This window comes from Bos taurus, chromosome 16 (assembly GCF_002263795.3).
Source record: "Bos taurus isolate L1 Dominette 01449 registration number 42190680 breed Hereford chromosome 16, ARS-UCD2.0, whole genome shotgun sequence".
Lineage (NCBI taxonomy): Eukaryota > Metazoa > Chordata > Mammalia > Artiodactyla > Bovidae > Bos > Bos taurus.
The window spans coordinates 41,262,003-41,281,175 of NC_037343.1; the positions used below are offsets into that span (position 1 = coordinate 41,262,003).

Below are 19,173 nucleotides of genomic sequence, written 5' to 3' on the forward strand. Positions count from 1 at the left end.
TGCTACCCTGCTTGACTGTAAGTCCTCTGAGACTAGGCTCAGCCTTGCATTCTGCTATATTCCCAGCCTTCAGTTTTCAGGCAATTTTCAATCAATATTTACTCATCAAAACAATGAATGAGTGATACATACACGCCACTAACACTAAACAGAACCGTCTGCAATCAAGCTAGACAACTGGCAAAAATGACACCACCACCTTTCTGCAGCAAGCATTTTGTGCCTTTCTTGACCTCCTAAAAAGAATGCGAAACTTCATCAAGCTTTCCAAACTGACACTGTATAAAATGCAAGTGATTTCTTTCTGGTCAACATCATGAGAGTTCGCAGCACAAAATAATGTTTCTAAATTTAACACATATACCTCGGACTCTTTCGGAAACAAATCACTCTGTCCCTTGACCACTCTAGGATTTTAAGGATAAGAATGGGTCTTCTGGAATTATTCAGGGCCTTCCACTTAACTTGGGCTTCACTGGGTCTTACTGTCCTAACAAAGAACTGGACAGAGACTTTTTGGGCTTCGGGCAAACATGGAGAAACTAACTGGAAAATCCTTCTGAAGCCTCCCTCCTGCCCCCTTCCCCAGCTTCCTACATCCTTTGAGAGATACTCAAGGATTGTTTCAGCCTTGTGTCTGAGAATAGACTGTAACTTCACTAAAGGACTAAACTCCACAGATCCTTTTTTTAAGGAGCAGCTGTTTCCAGATGGAAGACATTCTAGCTGAACACATGACGTGGTCCCCGTCTACAATCTGAAGCATTTCCCCTAGTGCAGTAATGTGTCATCAGTAAGGCTTCCTGGTGACAGAAAATGGATTCATTTTAATTGGGGACGATTTCACTTCAAATCCTATTTGAAGGAGCGACAGGGTGTGGACGTGGCCCAGGCCCTAGGCGTTCTAAGGGCCTACTAACCCACTCAGGGGATATCTATTAACCAGGCAGCAGCAAAATCTTCTGGGCTTAAGTGGAGTCCAGCTTGGCTGGGAACTGTAACATTCATTACACCCTCTGTTGATAAGATCCCCAATTAGTCACTCTGGACAAGGGAGGCTAAAATCGGCCACTAACATGAATAGCAAAGTTATAGTGGTTGGAGTCTATGGGATTTGGAACTGTGTGGGCTGTCACTGATTTCCTGTCTCAGCTGGGGTCAAGGCAAGACGGCATCCCACAGAAGAACTGCCAGCTTCCTTGGGAAGTTTCTCTGTAAGGTTGGGGGACCGGCTGGCACTTTCAAATGGAGGGAGAACTAAGAAGCGACAGACTACATGTGGTGAACCGCAACTGTTGGATTCTCCAACCATGCCACAGGGCCTTGGAGCAAGACACAGCCCAAGTTTTCTTAACGGGTGTTTGGAGGGGTCTACTCAGTTTGGTGAACAGGGGATGTGTGTAAGGATGCCACTGTGTTTCTGATTAGTCTAATTAAAAAAAAAATCACACACACACATACACATCCAGTATATGCAGGTATAGATAGATAGATACAGATATATAGAAAATTATGCCAGATGTTTATACTTCATTTTCATGTATTTGTATTAGGCAGGTCAGAAATTTTAGTTACGTGTATTCAGTTTTTTAAAAATCATTTCATTAAGGCAGAAAGTGTATGATCAAACATATCACTATGGCTCAGCAGAGGCAGCAGACCGGGGATGGAAATTGCAAAAGCCACTCCCCCCACGACCACTGACCTGGGGCCACTAAGGGTGGCTGTGTCTCTCACCGCCTGGGCTGTTTCTGATGCAAAATCCAGGGCGCCTGCCACTGGCTTGGTGACAGTGCCAACAAGCCCTTTCCCAAGGCCAGATATGAAACCGCTGACACCCCCTTCTGTTTTCACACCTTCCACGGTTGAGGTTATAACACTGGTCAGTCCACCAATGATACCTAGCAAAAGAGACAAGGGCTGTGGTAACCTGGCCAAGGACAAAAGCAAAAGCATTTAAAGGCAAACCCCTCAATTTCATGCACCTGGCGAGGTAGACATATGGGCATCATGCCAACCTCCTGACAGGCAACAGGGAGGCCCATCAAGATGGGGCGGCAGCAGGTGTGCCCTCGGAGTTGAGAGTCAGAGAACATGCATCACACGTCAGTGAGAAGGACAGCGTGTTTCAGTTTTGAAAAAACAAAGGAAAGTGAAGAGATTACCAGTGACTACTTTTTAATTCCAGAGCTTGAATAGCTTATGGGCAATCAGGAAAGGGTGCAGACAGAGGATTAAATCAACGGACCAGCAAATTGGGCCCTTGGGGAAAGTTGGGATCCTCTAAAATGTAAGGTGGAGCAAGAACCAAATATAAATCCTCAGTTTTCAAAGAATACTATTTGACTAGCCAGCACCACCGGAGAAGGCAATGGCACCCCACTCCAGTACTCTTGCCTGGAAAATCCCATGGACAGGGGAGCCTGGTGGGCTGCAGTCCATGGGGTCGCTAGGAGTCGGACATGACCGAGCGACTTCACTTTCACGCATTGGAGAAGGAAATGGCAACCCACTCCAGTACTCTTGCCTGGAAAATCCCATGGACAGGGGAGCCTGGTGGGCTGCCATCTAAGCGGTCGCACAGAGTTGGACACGACTGAAGTGACTTAGCAGCAGCAGCAGCACCACTGAATGCCTGAAATGGGGTCAAAACTCCTTCCTGAACACGTTGCTGAAACAGGTGCATGCAGTCGGAGTCGAGGGTGAAGCTTGGATGAAGGGTATCCCCAAGGCTGCCAGTGTCAGCTGGAACCCTAGATGCCATCAGTTCAAAAGACTGACCGAGGTCAAAAAGACATTCCAAACATTTTGAAAGGTGATGGCAGTGACCTTAAAGAGCCTCCCAAGTGGCCAGAAGTTGGCAGAGGCTGGAGAGGACGCAGGCATTGCTAGGAAGAATCGTCTCCAGGATTTGTGCCAGGGACACTCACAGATGTTTACCCTTTGATGGAGGGGGTATGAGGACACTCTCTCTAGACTCTTCAGCTCTAGTGAGACAAATTGGTATAGGAAGTTCCTTGGGTGAGAATATACTAACAATTCACGGCATTTCTTCTGGATTCTGGGTCCACTTGCTCCAGTGAGGCAACAGGCCTTTCCCAAAGTTTGGAACAAAGCTCATGGCAGAGTCAGAACATGACTGAACCTGGGTTGAGTGGGGCCGACAGGGGGAACTGAGCCTGACTCTCAGTTTAAAAACCTGGTTTAAAAACCAAGGAGATGGCTTTGATTCTGGTTCTTGTTATCGTTTAAGGGTTGTTTTTTGTTTTGTTTTTTCATCAGAAGGAAGGATCTCACTCTACTGCTTTCATACATCCCAGAGCTTAATGGGTCCCCCTTGGATGAGGCCACTGGTTCTTGGTCTCAGACTGGCCCGAATGGCTTCTGGAGGTGTTGCACATATTATCTGAAGGATCCCTGGCTTGGAGGGATTTTGCTACTGTGAACCACTCACTCATTTTCTCAGCACACTGGAACACCCATCTAAACAGTGAGGACAGGCATGGTTTCTCTCTGCATCTCAAGGATGCTGGATAGATAAAGACAAGTACACATAGCAAAGCACTTTATATTCATTAAAAAAATAAAGTCTTAAAATTGTCTGGTGCACTATCATTACAGTGACTAGAAACAATGATTAAATCTTTAACCCCAAAAGATTGCCCAACAATCAACTTTTATAGTCCATAAACAGATCAATTTCAGCCAAAGTTCACTGCTAGCTTGATGTCTCCTTGGGGGCTGCTTGCTTTCCAGCTGGGCAGAGGCATTTTGATCCAAACCTTATCATTAGGAAACTTGATAAACAAAAACGAAGAAAAATATGATTTTTTACTAGGTATATTCCTTGTTTTTCCTCCAATTGTTACTGAGAGCTTCAGACTATTCCTAAGAATCTGGTACAAGCAGTTCAACCGACAACCATCACTAAGCACGAGCTGTACACCAGGTGCCGTGTGAGGCACTGCAGGTATAAAGGTGACCACGAGAGGGTCTTTATCCTCTCCTTGCCCTCAAAGCCTATCAGGGAAGCAAGACACACACAGCTGGCTACACACACAACTCAGACTGCCAGGTCTGCTCTAATCAACACTGATTCTAACTGGGGACAGTGGAGCTGCGCAAACCTCATCTGAGTGGGGACTTGCAGGTAAAGAACGATTTTGATGGGCAAGGAAGTGCGGCTGGGGAGGGGAGGGCAGAAGAAACATGAGTGAGCAAGGACTCGGGGGCATGTCTGGAGAGCAGGATATAAGTCTGGGTTGCTGAAATACAGTGTGGCTGCGGACAGTGGTGGGAAGAGCTGGCTGGGTCTACTTGCCTAGGGTCCTTCAACGTCATGCAGAGAAGGTACTGACGCAACAGATGAGTCAGACTGAAACGTTAAAAATCAGAACCATAAGCAAGTTCAGAGACATTCATGCTGTGTTCCACATCTCTTGGGCACATAAATCTACAATCCCTATGAATGTGCATTTATGACTCAAAAACATCTGGGCCACAAACCTGGCAGCCAATTCACATTTCACTACCTCTGGAAGGAATAATCAGTGAGCAGAAGGCAAGTCTTGAAGCAGTAGTCCTGTGTTCTAAAAAGGGGTTTGGACACTTACATCCTAGGACACTTGGGAGACAGAAGCCAGAGAACAAGAAGGAACTGCAATGTGTACAACATTTTGAAAATGAATGAAGAGTTCTCACAGGCTGTAACATTTTGACCCAAGGAGGACAGAACCAGAGAGCCTGGAAGCATTCAGGCACACTCAGATACCAAGCCATCATTTCTTCTTGCAATTGGATAAGCAAAAGGCACCTCCAGGGAGCTGAGGCAGAAGAGCCCCCTGTCTACAGCCTGATATCACATGACTCACCATGAGCCAGGCCGTGGATGCCAGCTACAAGGTGTTCGCCACTCGTGGCCGCATGGTATCTGATGTATTCCCGCTCCGACTGGTGGCGATTATCCATCGTCTTCCCTAAGCCATCTGATAATGTCCCCGCAAACTGGAATGAATACAAAACAGAAGGAAACAAGTTTTAAAGCCTCAGCACTCTTTTTTTTTTTTTTAACTGTTTTTATTATTTTAAATAAAATACCTTCCCTTGTTCCTAACTGGGATTCAGTAAATACTGAATGACAGAGAGAGAGAGAGATTAATTGCTTAATTACATGTAGTGTGTGTCCCAGAAGAATATTTTTCAAGCACTGGACATATAACGAATTGTAGGACATTTACACTGGTGGGCATAAGGTTTTTAAATAACTACTAAACTTCCATAATCATATTTACTTTTCACAATCCTATTGCAAACTTACAGAAAGACTAAAGGTGTAACAAAATGGCCTGGGGGAGGAGAGGGGAACTTTGGGATTCCATAATGGTGTGGATGGCTTCCCTGGTGGCTCAGTAGTGAAGAATCTGCCTGCAATGCAGGAGACGGGTTTGATCCCTGGGTCGGGAAGATCCCCTGGAGAAGGAAATGGCAACCCACTCTGGTATTCTTGCCTGGGAAATCCCATGGACAGAGGAGCCTGGCAGGCTACACTCCATGGGGTCACAAAAGAGTTGGATACGACTTAGCGACTAAACAACGACAACTCCACTGATAAGGATAGAGGCTGTTTGCTCTAAGGATCAGTGGGATTCAAAATAAAAATGTGGCAAATTGTTGCTTGAGGATTTGACATCCACATTTTAAGAGAGATCAACTGCCCCAAAGTAACGCCTTTTTTTCCACTTATTCCACAATTACTGAATGCCCAGTCCCATCTGTCAAGAGGAAAACAAAGTCTAGGGAAAGGTGAACAGGGGTAGATCACCTTTCTTATGAAGTGGCAGACTTGAACTCATGATTTCAAATGCAAAATCCTTCCCCACAAATCAGAGTGAGATTTTATTTATCCTGGCATACTTTACCCAGAGAACTGTCTCACCCATCAAAGCTGGATAAAAAGGACATAAAACTCTGTTTTGTCACAAGACAATCTGAAAAGGTTTAAAGTGACAGTTAATAAACCACAGGGTACTTATCCTCATCATTCAGGCATAAAAAAGGAAGGATATCAAATATATAATGAAGCTTCACGGGAAGGATCTACCAAAACAAGTGGTTTAAGTGCCAATGACCCAGGACTAACCTTTTAGAAAACTCACAGGAATGTTATTTAGATATAAAGCTCAGAGGAAAGGCTCGAGGCAAACAGCCTGACATGAGGACGCAGTACACTGGCCTCCTGGCCACCACAAGGCCACTGCATTCTGGTTTGGCGAGGTGGGGCACACAGATCTGCCCTGGAAGCCATCAATCCTGAGGCTTCTGACACTGAGAAATGAGGGAAGGTGAGTTCTGGGCACAGGAGAGACCAGAGGAAGAAGCAGCGATTCCACGTAAAGCAATGGTTCCTGGAGCAAGATCTGACTGCTCTTTCTCCTTGTACTCTTTTGTTTTTGAATTTTTACAATGTTGTGTTGGTTTCTGCAGTACCACAACATGAATCAGCCAGAATTATACATATATCGCCCCCCTCCTCTCCCAACGTCCTACCCCTCCAGGTCATCACGAGCGCACCAGGCTGGGCTCCCCGTGTTACAGAGCAACCTCTCACCAACTACCCATTTCACACAAGACAGCGCATACATGTTGATACTACCTTCTCCATTTGTCCATTCTCTCCCTTCCACACTGTGTCCACAAGCCCGTTCTCTACATCTATGTCTCCATTCATCCCCTGCAAACAGGTTCATGTATGGAATGGAGAAACGGTATGGATGAACTCCTTGCACTCTTGACCAAAAGCTTTTATGACCTCATGGACTTTTCCAGAGATGCAACCTCTGTCATGACTGATTTCTGCCTCACCTTCCCTGTCACTCCCTGTCTAATTAGAGAGCTGAAGTTAATGAAAAGTAATTTTACACTTTCCTTTAGGACAGAGACACTGTGGGATTTCTTATTAAGTGGGGATTTTCTCCAGCGACCCCACTTAGAACCACTGTGAGCCATAAGCTCGGGGGTCTGGCCAAACCAGATTCTAGTCTCAACCATTCTGGTAGCCACGTGACCCTGAGCCAGGGGCCTGACCGCTGTGCCTCCCTCCCAGGATCTGTAGGAGGGAGATAGTCCTGATGCTGTCCTGTGGCTGACAGGATCAGTGACAGTTGCTCAGGGTATGGAATCTGGTCAGCACTCTTACTGTTATCAGGTTATTATTAGTCAGCTACTAGTCCAAGGAGGAACATCCCACACTGTCTAAAGAAAGCCTTTCAAACATTTAGAATGATGGTCACTTGCGCGAGAATTTAACATTGAAAGGAAAAAACCGAAACTCTCTTCCCAGCAGATAAACACCAGCCTCCAAAGTGAATTTTTGGAGTGGTACCATCTATAAAATTAGAGTGTTGGACTTGGTGGTTTCCAAAATCCTTTCCAGCTCTGACAGTCTGTGATCTATGATCCAAGTTAGGATGTCTTTATTAAGCACTTACTCTGGGCCCAGCACAGATTTAGGTCCTGCTAAGGAGGCAAGTGAATAGCGGCCTTGGACCTACTCTCAAAAGTGACAGTCTCATTAGGAAGACAACAATTCCACACGTGACACGGCCAGCAACAAGAACCTGGAACGAAAACTCTTTGCACTTGGGAATTGAGAGAGGAGAGAGAAATGTGACCCTTGTTTTGGAGCGCATTCTTGCTATCTTCTGGAATTACAGAGGTTGCCAGTGGTCTTCACTCAGGGTCTGGACAAAAATGTCTCTCCCTGATGTCACAGAAGAAGGAAAGAATGGTTCAACTCTGACTTTCCTAAAAAGAGAGATCTTCCTGGAAGAGATAGTAAGTTAAGGTCCTGTCTACATATTTCTGGCAGCTGACTTAGAAGTTAAAAACCCCATAATACTTTCCCCCCTAAGAGAATGTGGGGTAATAATCTAGGCAAATAGCCCAATACCAACCCCTTTCCCTTAACTGTCCCCCATCCTCCAATAAAACAAGTATAATAGCCAAGATTTATGAGGGAGGCTATGTCAAAGCTTAACTGCCAATTGATTCTGTTGCAGCAGCCTTGGCAACCCTAGCACCAACTGGCCTGGGGTGTTCTCTGTACAGAAACACCACATTGACCCCAGAAGGGTGGGACAAGATGACCTAAGAGATCCCTTCCTCCCTCTAAATGTTGGATTCTTCCCTGTGCTTCTCAGGAGGCTTACCACTGCCGTGGAAAGGTGCCTATACTCTGCACACTCCAGGGCTTCCATCTGAATGTCCATCTCTCTATTAAAAAACCACTGTGCAGGCCAGCTGGGCTTGTCCTTTGTCACTTGTGAATGGACAGAAAGGATACAAAGAGATTTTATTAACAGGAAATGACTACCAAAGTCTTCACCCCTAGAAATATGATGTTGAGAACTCAGAAAACTTGTGCCATTGTAGGAATCCATGATCTGACCAAACCCATACTGATGAGAGCTTAATAAGATTTTGCAGGGAGAAACATTTATAGGAACTAAACTGAAGCCAGCCAGATGAAAGATCAAAGGCTGGGCTTTGGGCCAGTCCACTGGTCTTCTGAGAGTCGAATCCACGGCACCACAAAGCTTGCGGCCTTCTCCCACTGTGGGAGCACTGAGTCACCCTTAATTCCATCTCTCATTCCCCACCTCGGTGGGAAAGTAAATCACACCCTATATCTCATTTCTCCCTAAAAGACAGGGTGAGGAAAACATGGGCTGGAGAGGGAGGTAATTGCAGTGGGCACTCTTTATGGGTGCCCTCTGGAACTGGTCTTTTCTGAGGCTGGGAAGTACTGTTTCATCCATGTCCTTGACTTTGAAAATGACCATTCAAACAGAGCAGAGATGCCCATGAGAGCTACAACATAACGTAGGAGTGACTGGTGTAGGAAATCTTTCACTGCCCGCCCCAGCTCTGCCTCCACATTTTAAAAAGAAAAGCCAGACACATTGAAAATTGAATTCACGTTGAAACTTTTTCATTGATGATGCTTCAAATGGAAATGAAGTCTTGGTGGCAGATACTCGGACAAAGGAAAACTCCAAGGAGGCAGGTATATGGCATAAAGACAGGACATTCACACCTGAGTTTGAATTCTGTGACATTTAATAGCTGTGAGACCATGGATGAGTAACTTCACCTCTGTGAGCCTCTCTGTCTCCTCATCTTCAAATGGGAATGAGAATAGCCATCTACGAGGATACAGCAAGGATTAGATAAAACATGTAAAGCACTTAGCACAGAGCCTAATACATGGAACACTCAATAAAAACAGTACTGAGTTATCTGAACTTCAATTTCTTCCTATGCAAAATGGGTATAATCAGATTCTACAGGGCTGTCGTAAGGATTAAATGAGACTGTGCTCGCACTTTAACTCCATCCAGTATAAACTACACCTCAACACCAGAAGGGGCATTTGCAAGGACTCAGAGGTAAAGAATCTGCCTGCAATGCAGGAGAAGTGGGTTCAATCCCTAGGTTGGGAAGATCCCCTGGAGAAGGAAATGGTAACCACTCCAGTATTCTTTCCAGCCTAGAAAATCTCATGGACAGAGGAGCCTGGAAGGCTACAGTCCATGGGGTTGCAAAGGAGTCAGATAAGACTTAGTGACTGAACAACAACAGGCCAATATAGCTCATTTGGTAGCAATTTGAAGTCCACAAAAAACTTAAGGCTACATGCGAATACTGTTCTGTTGCTCTGCTGTGCTGTGCTTAGTCGTTCAGTCATACCTGACTCTTTATGACCCCGTGGACTTTAGCCTTGCCAGGCTCCTCTGTCCATGGGAATTCTCCAGGCAAGAATTCTCGAGTGGGTTGCCATACCCTCCTCCAGGGGATCTTCCCAACCCAGGGATCGAATCCAGGTCTCCTATGTTGCAGGTGGATTCTTTACCAGTTGAGCTACCAGGATATTGTCCTAGCTAAAATCAAAGATTCCGAACGAATAGGGATGTCCTTGAGAAAAGCTGCTATGACCCTTGCGAAGACGACAATGATTCCCCCCATCTTTCACTGAAGGATGCTCCAGCACAAGCCACATCTGTGAATTCTGACAAGCCCCAAACCACTAATTTCTACACAGCCATATTTTCACCAGGGCGGGTAAAAATCTCAGAAGCACTTCAAGATGCCAGTTCTATAGAGTAGCTGACACACACACACGGCACGTCAATATCCCACCTTTCAAAAATAACCCCACTGTCTCCAGCAATGGAGCCACAACAAATTAGCCTGCATTTGGGGCTGGGCTCAGAAAAGTTGATTTTATAAAACTGAAATTCAAGTAGATGCTGGAATGATGCAAGAGAACAAATTCACACTGTGTCCCTCTGTTTCGTCCTATCAGCGTTCCTGTCCCTTTCAGGAGGCTCAGCAAGCAGGGGATGCCAAGGATATTTGGCTAGTGTAACAGGAGCCGGGGCTTGAATTTCTCCCCCTGCTCCGGGGTTTTTCTTTCACAGTTATTTACCTAATGGAAATTTCCTCTTCAGTATCCTTGCTCCACTGAGTAATTGCTGGTAACAACATCTTTCTTGTCACCAGGGCCAATGTGACCACGTATAATAGGAAAGGGGAGAGAAGTGACAGGAGTCTGTGTGTGAGTGAGGGTTGGGCCTTCTTTCAGCATCAGGTTGTACAACCACAGGTCTCAGCCACCATCCCAGCTCCAACTCTGATCAGCATTGCCTGCCACAAGTTAGGCTGGACCGTGGAAATCTAGAGCCCAGTATATCATGCCTGGAGGAAGGCTGCCATGACATGGTCACAAGGCAGAGGCGAATAAGTCAAGTTCTTACTCTGCCACTTACTAAACATACATGTTGGTGCAAGGCTTTCTGGAACCTCAGCTTGGTTCTGCAAAAAGCTAGTCTAAAGGGTTACTTTGAAGGGTTAAGGAGATAATGCAAAGTGTTTGGCACGGAGTCTGGCACACAGGAGGTCATCACTTTTTACAAGTTTCTTACAAGCAATCTGGAGGCTTAAACTTCAGAGTCATTTTTGACTCTGCCAGAATACTAGCAGGAAAACCACCTTCAAGTCATGTAAGATTGTAAGTCACTTCAAAACTAAGGTCTTCACATACTTCACTCATATTGTTAAAATATCCACAGTTAAAAACGATTCTTGGCCTGAGTTTTTCCTTGACATTGAAAAACCCTTTTGTGAGACTTGTGAATGGGGCAGAAGTAAAGGAGAAAGTGATCCAACAAGCATTAGGTGTCTGTCACTGACACAGGGTAAGAGCCAGCCCTCACTTGGCCAAATAGTGGAGAGGGTGGGCTGGGACTGGGGACTGGCATTAAAAAAAAAAAAAAAAAAAAGGCATCAGCGAAGCTGAGGTTTGGCAAGAAAGAGGTATTTCTGGACCCCAGATCTCTACCTACTAAAAGTGGGGCGGCTTTGTCTACTTTCAGTTCTACTGGGTTATGATTATGTGTAGCCCTTAAGGCAAAAAGAGAAAGGGGAAAGAATCCAGAAAAGAGACCCTGAATAAGAAAGACATTTTAAAGTTGGGGCTGGCATGCTACTCCAGTTAACATGCTTAAGCCAATGACCTTGGGTTTTGGGGGCGGGGGGGATGGGGAGACGGGCGCGAGCTCTGGAGATCTAAAGGCCCTCCTACCCTAAGACATACACCATGTTGCTATTTCATGGGTAAGCACTTATCAGGCAACAGATACTCCTTTTCAGTTAAGAAACAGAGTTATCCAAAGCCACCCAGAATTATCTCAGCACACAAGGCCTAAACATAAGCAACAAAGTCAGACCTCAAGACTGTCCTGGTTCTTAACTGGCCCGAGACACACGCCTGCTGCTGCTGAACTGGCAAGTCTTTTCCGGCTCTTCCGCAACTCTGACCCAGTTGTGAACTCAGAGGTTGTTTCAGATTAATCTAGATGCTCGGAGTGGATCGGAGCACTCTCACATAATAGGATTTTGCTTTTTCTTTACAAAGGATCAGGAGAGTTTATTACAAGGCTAAAAGCAGAGAAATAAGAATACCACAGGTAGCATCAGGAAAACTGATTTTCAATAACAGACAAGTGTTATGTCTGTCAAGTCCAACTTTCCCTGGTTTTTCCTACATCAATCATATCGGCAGGATGAATCTCTAAACCCAGCTGTGGGTGGGATGGCATCACAGCTTTAGCCCTCCATCAGCCAGGCCTTGTCACAGGCTTCCTCCGAGAAGGGGTGGAGGACTGTACCGAGGAGCCAGGCATCAGTTCATCTACTGCTGAAAATCGCTTGAAGTACACATGGAGGGAAGCCAGGGCTGGGTTTCCCTACAGTTAGTGCTAGTCAAGGGGAATACGCCTTGGAATGGGCCATGAGGTCTCCATCTGCCACGCCGACAAAGTTTTTAATCCGTGCAAATGGCCCACACCTCAGTACTGAACCAAGAGAGAGATTGTGACATAGGGGAAAAAAATCTCTCCAAGGTGGGCACTCCATAATAGCTGACTTGGCAGATAAATTATTTCAACACCAGGAAAGCACACAGGTTTTGGGTAGCAAGGATCCCAACTCTGTCACTAGTGTCAGCTGGGTGAGTGTGAGCAAAACACACACTCTCTTTATGGATCAGTGTCTTCATCAATAAAACAGGGAGGACACTGCCCACATGGTTGCTGGGTTAATCCAAAGATACCTTAGTTTTCAAAGTACATGGTGGGGGGTGGGGAAGAAACACAAATCAATGTGTAAATGGCAAGGATTATTAATGCAAATCCAATTCTTTCTTCTAATGCACACTCCACTCCCCCTTCCTCCCCAGCTGAACCCTGCATGTCTCATCCTGTGATATAGAAGTCACCTTATACCCGTTATGGAACAATGGAAAGCATCAAGAAGTCAATTATAAATAGACCAAAACCTCAAAATGCATAAAGTTAGAAACAGAACATTTCATGATAGAAAAGAAGCTAGAGCTTATCTCATTCCCAGTTACAAGGACTTCATTCTTGTAAAGTACTTTGTATTTCAAATGAATAGATATATTTTCTTTAAAGCCAAAAGCTTGGAAGAAAGGAGTTGGGTGACATCACTGAGGACAATACCAGATGCTAGGCACCAGTAAAAGCTGAGCTTCTCACTGAAAAAGTCAGGTGTGTTTCAGGGGTTTGAAACATATTGAGATTTTTTTTTTTAAGAAAGAAATAAGTCCCCAACTGGTTTCTTCAAATAAATGAAGTTTTAAATGAGCAGAATACGCAAAGGAGAGCTTCCAACTGCTAAAAAGCATAGTGTAACTTTTAGAAATGTAAACACTGGCCAGCAATGTTAACTGGATATCAGGCACTGTTCTAAAGGTTTGACATCTATGAAATCATTTATTGGTTTAATCCTCATAATAACCCCATGAATCGGACTCTATTATTATCCAGTTGTACAGAGGAAACTGGAAAGACCCTGGATGGGGGAATGAGTGCAATAGGATATGGTAATTCAGAGGTACAAGCTTCCAGTTACAAAAAAAAATGAGTCACAGGAATAAAATGTACAGCTTGGGGGATACAGTTGGCGATAATGTAGTATCTTTGAATGGTGACAGATGATAACTAGACTTGAATGTGATCATTTTGAAATATACAGAAATATCAAGTCCCTATGTTGTATACCAGGAACTGTGAGTCAATTATACTTCAACAACAACAAAAAACAAGCAAATCTGTGGGAGAAGAGATTAGACGTGTGTTTACCAGAAGCAGAGAGGAAGGAGAGAAGGAACTAGACAAAGGTGGTCAAAAAGTACAAAGTTTCAATTATAAAGATATGTAAGTAACAGAGATGTAACAGGATTAATATATTTAATACTGCTGGAGGATATATATATGAACCAGAGATCAAATTGCTGACATTCACTGGATCATAGAGAAAGCAAGAGAATTCTAGAAAAACATCTACTTCTGCTTCACTGACTACATGAAAGCCTTTGTATGGAACACAACAAACTGTAGAAAACTCTTAAAAGAGATGGGAATACCAGACAACTGACTGGTTCAAAATTGGGAGAAGAGTAAAACAAAGCTGTATATTATCACCCTTTTATTTAACTTATATGCAGAGTACATCATGCAAAATGCCAGGCTGGATGAATCACAGGCTGGAATCAAGACTGCTGGGAGTAATATCCACAACGTCAGATATGCAGATAACACCACTCTAATGGCAGAAAGTGAAGAGGAACTAAAGAGCCTCTTGATGAGGTAAGAGCACAGTGAAAAGTTTGGCTTAAAACTCAACATCCAAAAAAATATGATCATGGCATCCGGTCCCATCACTTCATGGCAAATAGAAGGGAAAAAGTGGAAGCAGTGACGGATTTTCTCTTCTTAGGTTCCAAAATCATTGCAGACAGTGACTGCAGCCAAGAAATACGAAAGTTACTGAGAAAGTAAATCTCAAGAGTTTTCATCACAAGGAAAAAATATTTTTTATTTCTTTTATTTTGTATCTATATGAGATAAGAGATGTGCACTAAATTTACCAGGTAATCACTTCATGATGTATGTAATACTTAAGTGAAAAAGTGAAATCATTACGTTGTATACCTTAAACTTACATAGTGCTGCATGTCAATTATATTTCAATAAAACTGGAAGTAAAAAAAGAAAGAAACTGGAAAGACCATGATCACCTCCAACAATAGCCTGAGAAGCCGCTGGTGCTGCTAAGTCGCTTCAGTCATGTCTGACTCTGTGTGACCCCAAAGACGGCAGCCGACCAGACTCCCCCGACCCTGGGATTCTCCAGGCAAGAACACTGGAGTGGGTTGCCATTTCCTTCTCCAATGTATGAAAGTGAAAAGTCAAAGTGAAGTCGCTCAGTCGTGTCCGACTCTTAGCAACCCCATGGACTGCGGCCCACCAGACTCTTCTGTCCATGGGATTTTCCAGGCAAGAGTGCTGGAGTGGGGTGCCACTGCCTTCTCTACTAGGTATCCACATATATTTGAAACTTGATGATCTATGGAGAAAACCCAACTCTGATTTCTGTTATTTTCTCCATGGGAAATTTCTCCCTGATCACTAGGGAAAATCTTATACACACCAGATAGGTATCTTTTCTTTTCCAAGCAGTGCTGGTGACAAAGGAAGGAAGTGTAAAAGTTTCCCAAAAATGACATGTAAATCCCTGGATGTGCAAGAGGGTCAGGCTCCACTCCCCTTTCGTGATCAAACCCCAACTCTGATACACCATCCTTTTCCATCACCCACACTTTGCCCAGCCCCTCATTTCCCCAACGCTCTCACTCAAACATCTGAAACAAGCCCCAGATAAAGAGGAGGTTCAGTGGATGTCCACTGTGTGGATCACATTACACCAAGGTCACACTGCTTGTGCACCATTTACAGCTTTGAGGAAAGACAGAAGCCAAGCTGGGATGGGGACTGGGACCACTGACTGCAAGATTTCCTGACTTCTGGAGAGGCCTGCTCTTCCACCCATCTGCTCAAAGAAGGATGTACTGAAGGTGGAGTGCTAAATCGAACAGATTTGCTCCATCAGAGCTGGTCTGGTCAAGCAGATCTAACCGCAGAAAGGTTATCGCTCAGGCAAGGATGGTTTTGTTTATCAGTAACTGACATGTGGAGGTGGATGATAGGGGTGCAAAGGCAAAGGGGGCCATGGGGAGAGAAGCAGCAAAGCCCAGCCATGCTCTATTAAGAAGGGTCCATCCAGCTCGGGCTTCATGCCTCTCCATCTTTGCTTGGCTCCTCTCCAGGCCCATGTTCCCCGACCTAACCCAGCATTCACAGTGGACACCAAGGTACTTATTCTTCCAATTAACTACACTATATGGGAGTGGTGGGGGGATGGAGCCAGAGATAACAGAGGCTGACTCTTCATTCGTCAGGGAGGTCTTTCAACCTCAAGTGCGATGGATGCGAGAGAAGACCACGGATGAAGAACCAGGCGTCAGCATCTAGGAGAACATGGGGAGGTGAGCCTCTGGGAGGGGAGGAGGTGGATGCAAGCAGCTCAGCTCCAAGGTACTTCAGTCCTAGCTCACTTTTCCTGAGACCTGGCTTGATCCCAGGCTCAAATGAAAGTCCACAATAAGGTTCTTTTTACAAAAGAAGCAAAGATTCCCACCCTTCAGAAGGACTAAAATTTAAAAACTGCAGTCTGGTTCCTCAGAAACCTCTGGTATTTGCCTGGGATGTCCCTTGGATTCCTCAGTGGCCTTTTAGGAGGCATTCCTAACTTTACTATCCTTCAACCCCATACACAAAAAACGACCCGGGAGAGGACACTCAGCATTCACACCCATCTACTTCCTGCAGATCTGGTGTTTTTAAAGCCCGCTGAATGAGGCATTCCCAGGTTAACAGATTTCAGGTCTAAAAAACAAGTCCTGGAATGAGGAAGAAAACACAATCCACTTAACCCGAAAGCTGCCCTTTCAAAGGTGACTTAATGGGCCTACTCTAATGTCTTGTGTTGCTTTTAAAAAGAAAACCTTCAATTACGAGAAAGATAGAAAAATAGAGGCTCTGGTTCACTGTACTTTCAACATGGAAGAGAGCTAATTAACCCTTGTTTGTAAAGGAAGTTTCACCCATTTTCTTGCCTAAACAGAACTTACTCTTGAGGACTAAGCTTCCTTAAGGGTTTGTTATCATTTCAGGAGTTACAGCTGATAGGGTCTCTACCCCCCAACACACATTCCCTTCCACTGTCCATCCTCCCCCACCCTTCTACTCTGGGGCATCAGGCTCTGATCTGTGTTGAAATATAAGTCCCACTGGAAAATTCTTGCTGTTATATACCCCTCACTGCAAATGAAAAACTCAGAACGTAAGTTCCGCAGGGAGGTACACAAGCTGGAAAATCAAAGCACTGGGCACTTGAAAGTAGAAGGAAGACGAAATATAAACCCTCTTTGGAGAAAAATAACATCAGACAGAGCCTCTAAAACTTTTCTGACATGACACCCAGCATTCAATAAAAATTACCAGATATGGAAGTCAAACAAAATGACTGAAAACTAAGAAAAAAATCCCAGACAAGATCACTCAGTAGTAATCTGGGTATTAGAGTTATTAGACACACTAATAACTTTAAAATAGTTTAACAGCTTAAGTTTAAAATAGAATGATAGTAATCTTCAAAAAATTCATAGAAAGATGGAGAATTTTACCAGGGAACTCAAATTATGATGTTAATAGATGAATGAAACCAGGAAAGTAGACAGAGGACCAAAAGAGATTAGTGAGCTAGAAAATAAGTCAGCAGAAAATAGCCAGATCAAAGCACGAAGAAAAATGGGAGCATAAGATGCATGTGGGATATGGTTTTAAAAGTCCAACTTCCATTTAACTGAAGTCACAGAAGGACAGAGTGAGAAAGGAGCAGAAGCGCTACCTGAAGTGATGCAATAATTTCCCAACATCTCTACAAATTCAATCTGTTCTACAAATCCCAGGCAGGAAAACCATATCTAGGCAATCATCATTAAAAACTAAAGACAAAGAGTCACAGGATAAAAGATATATCACCTTCAAAAGAGCAGCAGTAATACTGGCAGCTGTTTCAACAGAAATGATGGTGCATCATGGAATGATACTATTCAGAGGCTGAAAGAAACTTGCCAATCCTGAATCCTAAATTCAGTGAAAATATCTTCCAAAGAGATAGGTGAAATAAAGATCCCCTGGAGGAGGAAATGGCAAGCCACTCCAGTATTCTTGCCTGGAAAATCCCACAGACAGAGGAGCCTGGTGGGCTACAGTCCATGGGGTTGCAAAGAGTAGAACATGACTGAACAACTAAGCATATTACAAACTGAAATGATAATATTTTGGATATAATGGGCTGAGTAAAAATATTAAAAATAGCTTCATCTGTTTCTTTTGCTTTTTTAATGTGACTACTAGAACAGTTTAATTACAAGTGAAGCTCACAAATTTCAGTCAGAGGGTGCTGGTTTAGAGGCTTGACTCTCAAAATGTTTAAGGACACAGCTTATGAAATTAAAATTAAATTCAAAAGATAATCAAGTCTTAAACTTCAATAAATTCCTCAATAATCAATAATGTGTTGCAAGTAGCTGCTATTCACTTGAGCAGAAAATAACAGATGGAAGGCACTGGTTTGCATTTAGGAAGTAAGACCTCTGTTACTCAACATGGAAATATCTAGTGGGAAGGTGGCAGAAAGTTAACCATGGGACATATCCACATCAGTTACTTCTCTAATCGTTCCCCTACTCTGCAGGAATGGCTCCAAGACTGAGTTTTCAACTCCAGGTCAGCCGCCACGGATGCCATTGTGTGGCCTCTCCTTGCATACAAACCTTCAGGGTTACCATTCCCGTACTCTTTTGTAGCTTTGTTTTATGAGTATCTGAACTGTCAGGTAAACATGCTGTATCTGTTTTTCTCACAAGGCTACACGGCTGCAGCATCAATGCTGAAAGGCTTGGAGTGATGCTCCAAAGACAGGGAGCCAAGAAGGTTTGGTCATCTTTGTGTTATACCACTCAGACAGCACCCTGGAACACTACTGGAGCAAAATAGAGACATGCTTTCTGTTTCTTTTCAACTCATCAGGCCTCACCCCAGTCCCACTTAACAGAAATGTTCTACTTCACTAAGACAGGAAAAAATAAAATCTCTTCCTCCCCCGGCCCCCACCATCCTGCCACCTTAAACTGAGTACGCGAGCTGACTATTTCCTAAATCTAGACTCTTCCTCTGTGCTTCTAGAAGACCCTGTCCTGGATATTGCTCAGCCAATTCTCTGTCCTACCTTCAGTCTTTTCTGGCCTCTTCTCAGAATGACAAATACAATTGAATCTGCTCCATCTTATAAATACCTTCCTTTAGCTTTCCCTTCAAGTTATTATTCACCCATTTTCTTCCCTTTGTGGCCATATCTCTTACAGGTATGGAGCTACTGCCTCTTTCTCTATTAAATGAAGGTTGTAAAGGCATGTATCTATAGAAAATAATACCAAACAGGGTCAAAACACATAACGGCGCCCCTCAATACCCGTAAGTCTGGGCATAACTGGAAACATAAGGGAGCATGTCTAGTCACAGTTACTGAGTTTCCTCAGTGTTTCTCCCAGGTAAGTGGGAGCCCAGGCGTGTTCCTGGACTGCAGGTGTAAAAACCACGAGGCATCATCTAAGGAAGAAAAGAA

The 19,173-nt window shown here is 44.2% G+C and overlaps 1 protein-coding gene across 11 annotated transcripts in view; it reads right to left on the reverse strand.

Moving 5' to 3' along the window:
* VPS13D (vacuolar protein sorting 13 homolog D) overlaps positions 1–19,173 on the reverse strand; it is a 273,475-nt gene that overhangs the window by 56,665 nt on the left and 197,637 nt on the right. For 10 of the 11 annotated variants that reach the window (XM_024976417.2, XM_024976416.2, XM_024976415.2 and 7 more), the window contains 2 exon segments: positions 4,872–5,004; positions 1,706–1,901 (listed from right to left, as the gene is read on the reverse strand). In XM_024976417.2, the coding sequence (XP_024832185.1) occupies positions 1,706–1,901; positions 4,872–5,004 (329 nt within the window). 11 annotated transcript variants of the gene reach the window in all.